Source organism: Mastacembelus armatus, chromosome 1, assembly GCF_900324485.2.
Source record: "Mastacembelus armatus chromosome 1, fMasArm1.2, whole genome shotgun sequence".
Classification (NCBI taxonomy): Eukaryota; Metazoa; Chordata; class Actinopteri; order Synbranchiformes; family Mastacembelidae; genus Mastacembelus; species Mastacembelus armatus.
The window spans coordinates 10585617-10596391 of NC_046633.1; the positions used below are offsets into that span (position 1 = coordinate 10585617).

The 10775-nt window shown below is 42.6% G+C and overlaps 2 protein-coding genes across 2 annotated transcripts; both read right to left on the minus strand.

Moving 5' to 3' along the window:
- Window positions 1–878: 878 nt before the first annotated feature.
- On the minus strand, window positions 879–4455 carry LOC113128081 (glutamine synthetase-like). The gene is made up of 8 exons (XM_026303135.1): window positions 4229–4455; window positions 3418–3796; window positions 2983–3142; window positions 2709–2863; window positions 2448–2569; window positions 1668–1867; window positions 1108–1540; window positions 879–979 (listed from the first exon to the last, which is right to left on the minus strand). The coding sequence occupies exons 1-7, from the start codon at window positions 4439–4441 to the stop codon at window positions 1213–1215; spliced, it is 1557 nt and encodes a 518-aa protein (XP_026158920.1). The 5' UTR covers window positions 4442–4455; the 3' UTR covers window positions 879–979; window positions 1108–1212.
- Window positions 4456–6172: 1717 nt separating this feature from the next.
- Window positions 6173–8836, minus strand: LOC113128839 (glutamine synthetase-like). Its single transcript, XM_026304437.1, has 6 exons — window positions 8668–8836; window positions 8375–8521; window positions 8100–8246; window positions 7829–7950; window positions 7045–7244; window positions 6173–6917 (listed from the first exon to the last, which is right to left on the minus strand). Exons 1-6 carry the CDS (start codon window positions 8834–8836, stop codon window positions 6590–6592), a joined length of 1113 nt encoding a protein of 370 aa, XP_026160222.1. The 3' UTR covers window positions 6173–6589.
- Between the last annotated feature and the right edge of the window lie 1939 nt (window positions 8837–10775).

A 10775-nucleotide genomic window follows, 5' to 3' on the forward strand; every position in this document is an offset into this window, starting at 1 on the left:
CAGTGTAGAAGAGAGTCCAGCCCCTCTCAAGGAGCTGGGTTCCAGAGCCCAGGCTGTGCGTGGAGGTGAGCCCGCCTATCTCTAGTCAGTACCGCTCGACCTCCCGCACAAACTCAGGCTCCTTCCCCCCCAGTGAGGTGACATTCCACGTCCCTAGAGCCAGTTTCAGCATCCAGGGATCGGGTCGCCGAGGTCCCCGTCCTCGACCACTGCCCGATCCACTAGGTACCGGCCCCTTATGGATCCTCCTGCGGGTGGTGGGTCCACAGAAGGGCGGCCCCACGTCGCTCTTTCGGGCTTTGCCCGGCTGGGCCCCATGGGGGGAGACCCAGCCACCAGGCGCTCGCCAACGGGCCCCAACCCAAGGCCTGGCTCCCGGCTTCACCATGCCGGGCGACATCACGGTCCTCGATTTTTGCTTCATAAGAGGTCACTGAACCGCTCTTAGTCTGGTCCGTCACCTAGGACCTGTTTGCCTTGGGAGACCCTGCCAGAGGCATATAGCCCCGGACAACATAGCTCCTAGGATCATACGGGCACTCAAACCCCTCCACCACGATAAGGTGGTGGTTCAAGGAGGGGCCGCTGGCACATGTAAACATCAATTCCTGTTCCAAACTAAAATAATTTTTATTATGTTAATAATTTAGTGGAAAAAATAAATGCATCTCATCTGGAGTGTTTTCTTAAAATGTATAACTTAACCATCTGTTTATAATTTTCAGCTAAAATCTTGAATCTACATTTATACATTTTTACTTTTCCCCCATTTTTTCATCCACAATGACGGTCTATCCTGCCCGTCTAGTGACCATTGCTGCTCACTACTTTTTACAATGTATGAGAAGGCCCTGAGAAGGCCAACCAAAGGGCTTTCCATCCAGACCAAGGAGCATGTACTCCTGCTCCATCCCAAACCAGGGCTGAAAGTCTTTCACTTTCTCCATGACTTTAACACATTGTGAACGCTGATTACTCCCTGTGTGGAAAACACAGAACAACCAGTTCAGAATCAGCAGCAGCCCCAGCTTTCATGTGCCAGAACTCAGAGTGGACATTCATGTAGGTGACACTTTTGAGTTCTCAGCTAAAACCTTAGTTTAATACCTGTAGGTACATAGTTGCCATCAAGCACTTCACACAGAACCAGTTTGTTAGGGTCAAGAGTGAAAGGATCTGTGGTACTGTACTTCAGAGGTTTTTTCTTCCTTTTCAAGCAGCAGTAGTCTTCTTTCCCTCATCATCATCCTCAGCTGCTCCCAGCAGGCAGGTTTCAGCCAAGGCCCTCATCACACAGTAGGGGTCACAGTTGGCAGCAGGACGTCTGTCCTCAAAGTACCCACAGCCACTCCGGCTGACGTGGTCTGGGATGCGAACACTAACCTTACGAGAGGCTGTGGCTGTAGAGAAGCTTTGGAAACTGGATGTAGTAGATTGATTAGTGAGACGAATCATGTTGTCAGCCCCACCATGTGGATCGTAGACACGGAGGTGCTGAGAGTGACGCTTGCTCAGTCTTGCGATTGCTTCTTCAATGTATCTGTAACGTCGCAGCGAATGGATTTTATTTGTTCATCTCTTTCTAAATGGATATGTGTTTTACACCAAGGGCATAGAACTGTATTTTGGATAGTGTGTGTTTGTGTTAATTAGTAGTCAAAACTTACTGGAGTCCCCCTTTGCTCCTCATCTCCTTGGTGCTGAAATTGGTGTGACAGCCTGATGTATGTTTTTTTTCCTCGATGGGTGTAGCATCCAAGGAGGCAACAACCCCAAAGTCTTCACAGATACGGTGCAGAATGTAACGGGCCATCAAGACATGATCCCCCACTTCTATCCCCTCACATGGGCCAACCTGGAACTCCCACTTACACACACAAAACAGTGATCACAGAGATTTATTAAATTGAAAATGTATAATTCCACTGTGCTGGTTTCACATATAATCAAAAAACAATGTGCTGAAGTGAGGTCTTTGAGTATTTTTTGTATCATGTGATCTTTTTGGTATTTATTAATTAAATTTATTTGGGCCTTTTTGAACACCTTACGGTGTAAATCTGGACAATTACATGAGGAAGATCTTCAGCCAGAATAGATCCAATGATGTTGCAGTTTAAAAGTACACATTCTCACAACTGGACTACCTGATACTCAATGCAGTAATATTTTTGACACACACTGCCTTTTATTTTGTCATATGAAACTTAGATTATTTTAGTACCTGTGTTGCATGTCATTAGTCTTGTTTATCCCAAGTTTCCACTGTTCATTACCTAAAGTGGCTAAAAATTCTGCCTATGCTTGATGACATTTCTTTCAGGTGTAAAACTTTAACTTAAGCTAAATATATTGGTTAACTAAAGGTAGTAAAATTTTTCTCACAAATAATTTTCCTATGACAACAATGATTTTGGTTCAAAAACAGTCTGACAAGCTGTTTATACCTGTGTGGGAAATGCCTCTGCATTGGTGCCACAGATATTTACACCAGCATACAGGCAGGCTCTGTAGTGACTGATGGAAATGTCTCTTCCAAGCATATTGTTAATTCCCACAGTACAAGGATCTGAGAAGGAATGTGATGAGGAAGCGTTACAATTTAAAAAGCGGTATAAGATCTGTGAATTGATACATGATAAATTACAGATTTATTTCTAAAATTAAAATGCCGTTTTTCTGGACCAGTCCAATATTTACATATCTGCTCTTGGTCATACCTGCAGTAAATGGGAGTCCCTGAGAAGGCCAACCAAAGGGCTTTCCATCCAGACCAAGGAGCATGTACTCCTGCTCCATCCCAAACCAGGGCTGAAAGTCTTTCACATTCTCCATGACTTTAACACATTGTGAACGCTGATTACTCCCTGTGTGGAAAACACAGAACAACCAGTTCAGAATCAGCAGCAGCCCCAGCTTTCATGTGCCAGAACTCAGAGTGGACATTCATGTAGGTGACACTTTTGAGTTCTCAGCTAAAACCTTAGTTTAATACCTGTAGGTGCATAGTTGCCATCAAACACTTCACACAGAACCAGTTTGTTAGGGTCAAGAGTGAAAGGATCTCGAAACATTCTGACCGGGACCAAAACGACTTCAGTTATTTTCTCATCTGGCCAGGAGGCACTCCATTCAGGTACGTCTGTCAGGGATGAATATTTTAAAAGTTAAAACTATATGAAAAAGGAAAATATCAGGTATGATATTTCTAAATTGTGAAAGCCAATGATAATGCTATCAGACACATTTTTAACTCTAAAGTGAAATTATCAGTCTTCTACTGTCATGAGTCCCCTTGGAACTTCCTGTCAGAGGACCTTTATTTTGTATTGAGCTCTGGCTCGAGCCGCCAGAGTTCCCCGAGCCCGAGCCGCAGCCGTTCGATCTGCGACAGCGGCAGCCACCACAGTCTCCAGCAGAGTTCCCTGAGCCGCAGCGGCAGCCAGCGGAATTCCCCGACCAGCCGCTTCAGCAACCTCCTCCCAAGTGTCCCAAGCAGCCGTGCCCGCTGCTTTCCCGGCCGTCTCAGCGCTCTCAACGGCAGCTTCCCAGGCCTTCTCACCTGCACCGGTGCCGGCCGGTCCTGCAGTGTCTCCGGCTGTCCTTGCGTCCTCCGGAACGGCTTCGGACCCACGCCTGTCTGCAAGGCCGCCCTCCCGAGCGGCCCCGGACCTTCGCCCATCTCAGAGGCTGCCCTCCCGAACGGCCCCGGACCTTCGCCCGTCTCAGAGGCCATCCACCCGGACGCCCTTGATCTTTCTTCCTCCCGGGGTTTGACCCCCAGAGCCTTGAAACTCTGCTCTGCCAGAGCCCAGTTATGGACTCAGAGCCCTCCCGCCCACCCTGGATTTTTTTGTTTTGGCCGTCTGGTATCCGCCTTGAGGGGGGGGGCCTGTCATGAGTCCCCTTGGAACTTCCTGTCAGAGGACCTTTATTTTGTATTGACTTCCTGTTTTCTCTCCTTGCTCTGTTCTCTGGCAGCTTCACGTTTGTAATTTGTGTTCATGAGTTTCACCTGTTTCTGTTATGTTCTCAACCACCGTCTGTGTTCAATTAGTTTGGTGCCCTGTCTATTTATACCTCCCTTGTTCCTTTGTTTAGTTGCCGAAGTATTAGTTGTAATTAGCCTGTGTTATGAAGTGAAAGTGTGTTTTTTATGACGACCGTCCCACCCGGTCTTTCTTCAGTTTCGACCATCTTATGTGGTCTAGTGAATTTACCGTCTCACCCGGTTCCCTTGTTTGCCCTGGAAGTCCCAGGAGAATAAAGCCTTGATTCCAGCTGGCTCCATCTCCAGAGTCCGGGTTTTACAAAGTAGGTTTTCTCCAGCTTTGTCAATCCAAATGTATGTGACCTGACACTCTGCACCTTTGGCAAGAGACAGATAGTGCTGCTTGACTATCTTGTGAAGACCGAAGCTTTTGGAGAGAGTAGACATCATGATTTTCTTCCAGACTCAAGAAAGTGCTTCTCTTTGAAAGCAGCACTCTTCCTTACTGACAGTATTTGTTGTCAGTGAAGTTTCATTCCTCATAAAATATTTGGATAGGCACAAATTCAGAACAGTTAACACTCCTAGAGTCACAGGTGACTGTGTAATTTATTTTAATGTATCAACCTTTCCCAAGTTTTAAGTTGCCTGGAGCACTGAAGGGCCCTGGACTTTTTTTTTTTTTTCAATCCACTTCCTGTTGTTCCTTTTTTTTTCATCTGGCTTCACATGTTGAACTTCACTTAATTTTCAGCCTATTTAAGCTGTTGTCTCCTTTCTCTGTGGTGGACTGTAACGTGCCATGTGCAGTTTTTTACAGCCTTCTAACACAGAGTTCCAGATCTTAATTCTGCTTCACTTCCTGTGTTTTTGACCCTGCATCCCTTCCTTTGACCTCTCATTCTGCTGTCCCCCATTGGTACCTTCACCTGAGTATTTTGCCCTTTGGCCTGACTTGTTTTGAACTATCTGCGATCAAGCATCTCTCCTGGGTTTTCCTACCCTTATTCTAAGGAGCATAGTGGAGATTATATTCTGATCTGTTCCATGAAGTAACACTACAGCCAGTATTCACTCAACCAGTCTGCTCTGTCTCACTGCAACAGCTTCTTTGTCACCTGTCCTGCTGGAATAGCAGCCCACTATGTCTCTCCAATGTTTCCCCAGCTAATTCATAGTGTGCCAGCCTGGACCGGTGTCTCCCACTTCGCTCCCCTCTTCTGCCATACTAAGCACTCTCACCTCTGTTTATCAAACATCTCCCTCCTCTTATCACAAGTCCAAAGACATCCATCAGTCTAAATTCTCATTCTCTATGTTTTAGTGAATCCTGCCATAATCAGCCACCTCCTCTTCCTGCATAAGTCTCTCCCTGTTGCCGTGTCAGTTGAACCGATCTGCTTCTGTGTGTGGCATCACTGGGTCCAAAATCAAACTGTTGTAATGACTGAAAAAATGTGGCTTTTACAGACGATCCTACAGAAAATTATCCCCTGAATGTGCAGTTCCCCTCAGCTCTGTGTTGGTGCATGGCACGTTTCAGATTATTATGTAGCTGTCTGGCCACCAGCTTTGCTGGATCAAAAAAGCGTGTTTTGTGTTTTTTAAAAAAGAAGTTCTAAAATCTTTCTGTATATTACCTGCTTTGCACCAAACAATTGAGTATTCCAGTGACTAACTGTTAACTAGAGCAGAGTAGCTAACAGTTAAAACGCTAGATTTAGCCCTCGGCAGTTTGTAGTGACTCTGTCTTCTACTGTGAGGCAGTATTGTTCAGACAATATACAACCATGACAGTGCATTTTACATTTAATACCCCTTATTCCCACAGCTCGCTCTCTCTCTCTCACACACATTCAAACATACAGTTGCACAGGACACGCTGCTGTGAATAAAAGCAGGTGTTTTGGTCGGGATAGAACCAGATGGCACAGCTGAAGTCAGATGACAGTTGAGGAACACTGAAATAGGACTCGAGCAATATCTGGTCTTTATTAATGGCAACAGGGTTTTGTTTGAATACACATTTAGTGATGGAGACAGAGATTCAGAAGCAGAAGGCGGGACTTGATAATCAGATTATCTCCATCATTTTGGAGAATTTGTACTATTTTTTTTTTCATTTTATTTAGTTTGAGTCGTTCTTTGAACTTACTTTTGTGGAATAATTCTGGACTGGTATAACATGTTTTCTTTTATACACTTACTATCTTTATCTCAGTATTTATTATGGTATGATTTTGTATGTGCACATCACTCACTTTGTCCAGTATCCTTTTATTGCTGGTCAAAAACTGCTTGCTCCATTACTAGTAAAGACATATATATTCTCTGAGCCAGTTATTCAAAAAGAAACGGTCTCTGTGTGTAATTCAAGATTATTGGAAGAAAATAAAATGGGTCCGAGGTAAATAGAATATGTATACTGTGTATATTTATATTATACATTTCTTACCTACCAAAACATCTGCAATGAAACATCAAATGTGTTGAATTTCTCAACAAAATTTAACAAAGCCACAGAACTGCGTAATTCGTTTTTATGTAAATCAGTGTTGCAGTCTGTGGTACTGTACTTCAGAGGTTTTTTCTTCCTTTTCAGGCAGCAACAGTTTTCTTTCCCTCATCATCATCCTCAGCTGCTCCCAGCAGGCAGGTTTCAGCCAAGGCCCTCATCACAGAGTAGGGGTCACAGTTGGCAGCAGGACGTCTGTCCTCAAAGTACCCACAGCCACTCCGGTTGACGTGGTCTGGGATGCGAACACTAACCTTACGAGAGGCTGTGGCTGTAGAGAAGCTTTGGAAACTGGATGTAGTAGATTGATTAGTGAGACGAATCATGTTGTCAGCCCCACCATGTGGATCGTAGACACGGAGGTGCTGAGAGTGACGCTTGCTCAGTCTTGCGATTGCTTCTTCAATGTATCTGTAACGTTGCAGAGAATGGATTTTATTTGTTCATCTCTTTCTAAATGGATATGTGTTTTACACCAAGGGCATAGAACTGGATTTTGGATAGTGTGTGTTTGTGTTAATTAGTAGTCAAAACTTACTGGAGTCCCCCTTTGCTCCTCATCTCCTTGGTGCTGAAATTGGTGTGACAGCCTGATGTATGATTTTTTTCCTCGATGGGTGTAGCATCCAAGGAGGCAACAACCCCAAAGTCTTCACAGACACGGTGCAGAATGTAACGGGCCATCCAGACATGATCCCCCACTTCTATCCCCTCACATGGGCCAACCTGGAACTCCCACTTACACACACAAAACAGTGATCACAGAGATTTATTAAATTGAAAATGTATAATTCCACTGTGCTGGTTTCACATATAATCAAAAAACAATGTGCTAGAGTGAGGTCTTTGAGTATTTTTTGTATCATGTGATCTTTTTGGTATTTATTAATTAAATTTATTTGGGCCTTTTTGAACACCTTACGGTGTAAATCTGGACAATTACATGAGGAAGATCTTCAGCCAGAATAGATCCAATGATGTTGCAGTTTAATAGCACACATTCTCACAACTGGACTACCTGATACTCAATGCAGTAATATTTTTGACACACACTGCCTTTTATTTCGTCATATGAAACTTAGATTATTTTAGTACCTGTGTTGCATGTCATTAGTCTTGTTTATCCCAAGTTTCCACTGTTCATTACCTAAAGTGGCTAAAAATTCTGCCTATGCTTGATGACATTTCTTTCAGGTGTAAAACTTTAACTTAATTAAGCTAAATATATTGGTTAACTAAAGGTAGTAAAATTTTTCTCACAAATAATTTTCCTATGACAACAATGATTTTGGTTCAAATGCAGTCTGACAAGCTGTTTATACCTGTGTGGGAAATGCCTCTGCATTGGTGCCACTGATATTTATACCAGCATACAGGCAGGCTCTGTAGTGACTGATGGAAATGTCTCTTCCAAGCATATTGTTAATTCCCACAGTACAAGGATCTGAGAAGGAATGTGATGAGGAAGCGTTACAATTTAAAAAGCGGTATAAGAACTGTGAATTGATACATGATAAATTAGATTTATTTCTAAAATTAAAATGCCTTTTTTCTGGACCAGTCCAATATTTACATATCTGCTCTTGGTCATACCTGCAGTAAATGGGAGTCCCAGAGAAGGCCAACCAAAGGGCTTTCCATCCAGACCAAGGAGCATGTACTCCTGCTCCATCCCAAACCAGGGCTGAAAGTCTTTCACGTTCTCCATGACTTTAACACATTGTGAACGCTGATTACTCCCTGTGTGGAAAACACAGAACAACCAGTTCAGAATCAGCAGCAGCCCCAGCTTTCATGTGCCAGAACTCAGAGTGGACATTCATGTAGGTGACACTTTTGAGCTCTCAGCTAAAACCTTAGTTTAATACCTGTAGGTGCATAGTTGCCATCAAGCACTTCACACAGAACCAGTTTGTTAGGGTCAAGAGTGAAAGGATCTCGAAACATTCTGACCGGGACCAAAACGACTTCAGTTATTTTCTCATCTGGCCAGGAGGCACTCCATTCAGGTACGTCTGTCAGGGATGAATATTTTAAAAGTTAAAACTATATGAAACAGGAAAATATCAGGTATGATATTTCTAAATTGTGAAAGCCAATGATAATGCTATCAGACACATTTTTAACTTTAAAGTGAAATTATCAGTGTCTTCTACTATACCTCTGATTCCAGCTGGCTCCATCTCCAGAGTCCTGGTTTTACAAAGTAGGTTTTCTCCAGCTTTGTTAATCCAAATGTATGTGACCTGACACTCTGCACCTTTGGCAAGAGACAGATAGTGCTGCTTGACTATCTTGTGAAGACCGAAGCTTCTGGAGAGAGTAGACATCATGATTTTCTTCCAGACTCAAGGAAATGCTTATCTTTGAATGCAGCACTCTTCCTTACAGACGGTATTTGTTGCCAGTGAAGTTTCATTCCTCATAAAATATTTGGATAGGCACAAATTCAGAACAGTTAACACTCCTAGAGTCACATGTGACTGTGTAATTTATTTTAATGTATCAACCTTTCCCAAATTTAAGTTGCTTGGAGCAATGAAGGTCATATGTCAGTCATAAGCATTTCCAGGTGACGTGGTCTGGGATGCGAACACTAACCTTACGAGGGGCTGTGGCTGTAGAGAAGCTTTGGAAACTGGATGTAGTAGATTGATTAGTGAGACGAATCATGTTGTCAGCCCCACCATGTGGATCGTAGACACGGAGGTGCTGAGAGTGACGCTTGCTCAGTCTTCTGATTGCTTCTTCAATGTATCTGTAACGTCGCAGACAATGGATTTTATTTGTTCATCTCTTTCTAAATGGATATGTGTTTTACACCAAGGGCATAGAACTGGATTTTGGATAGTGTGTGTTTGTGTTAATTAGTAATCAAAACTTACTGGAGTCCCCCTTTGCTCCTCATCTCCTTGGTGCTGAAATTGATGTGACAGCCCGATTGTATTTTTTTTTTTTTCCTCGATGGGTGTAGTATCCAAGGAGGCAACAACCCCAAAGTCTTCACAGACACGGGCCATTCAGACATGATCCCCCACTTCTATCCCCTCACATGGGCCAACCTGGAACTCCCACTTATATGCACGCACGCACACACGTTTTAATAGTTTGCATTTTTACTACTGGACTACCAGATACTAATGTTAGTACCAGTAGTAACATTTTTGACATGTGTTTTTGTGTCATGTGCAATTTAGATTGTTCTTTTCAAAGCCCAGGTTTCTACTTAATTACCTACTAAAGGGGAAAATGCTGCTTATGTTTGATGTCATCTCCCTCAGGTGTAAATGTTAAAGTTATTTGACCTACATGTAGTGTAAACTTGTTTTAACAACTGATTTTCCTATTAAAATAATGAATTTGGTTCAAAACCAGTCAGACAAGCTGTTTATACCTGGAAGGCCCAGGCTTCTGCGTTGCTGCCAGAAATATTTATACCAGCATACAGGCAGGCTCTGTAGTGACTGATGCAAATGTTTCTTCCAAGCATATTGTTAATTCCCACAGTACCAGACACTGAGAAGACACAAAACAGAATCTGATGAAGAAACAGTTACAAATGAAACACAGTATAAGAACTATGAATTGGAAATATTACGTAATACATTTTAAATGATAAAGACAAATTGCATTTTTCTTCCTAAAACTATAAATAGGGTTGTTCAGAATCAATCCAAAATTTACCAGAGGTGGAAAGAGTACAAACATGTTCCACTCAAGTAAAAGTACTGTTACTTTGATTAAATTTTACATAAGGTCAAGTAGAATTATCATTGTAAAAATCTACTCAGGTAAAAATATAAAGAAGCCCTTTTAAAAATTTGCTCAAAGTAAAAGTTACTTAGTTACTTTGCAGTGTATAAAACATAAGGCATGTAGAGGTACTTTTAGTCCATCAGGGATGGGACAAACTGAAAGTAGGGGACCCACAAATATGGGTCAGCATGGTCCAATAGTCGATATCATAAGGGGCAAATATGGTGACAAAGTGGTGGCATGCCTTTATTTTTTATTCTTGCTTATGTATTTTTAACCTGTCTTTTATTTCTGTAAAGCACTTTGAATTACTCTGTGTATGAATTGTGCTATATAAATAAACTTGCCTTGCCTTGCCTTGCCTTAAGGCGACTTTAGTTGCTAATGCTAATTAGCGTTGACTCACTTTGTCTCTAGGAGGTGTAGTAGGCTCCTACTGACCTATATAAATAGGACTGGGGTACGCTTCTAATGCCTATTCAGTATTAACACAACAGTCAAATCAAGTGATCA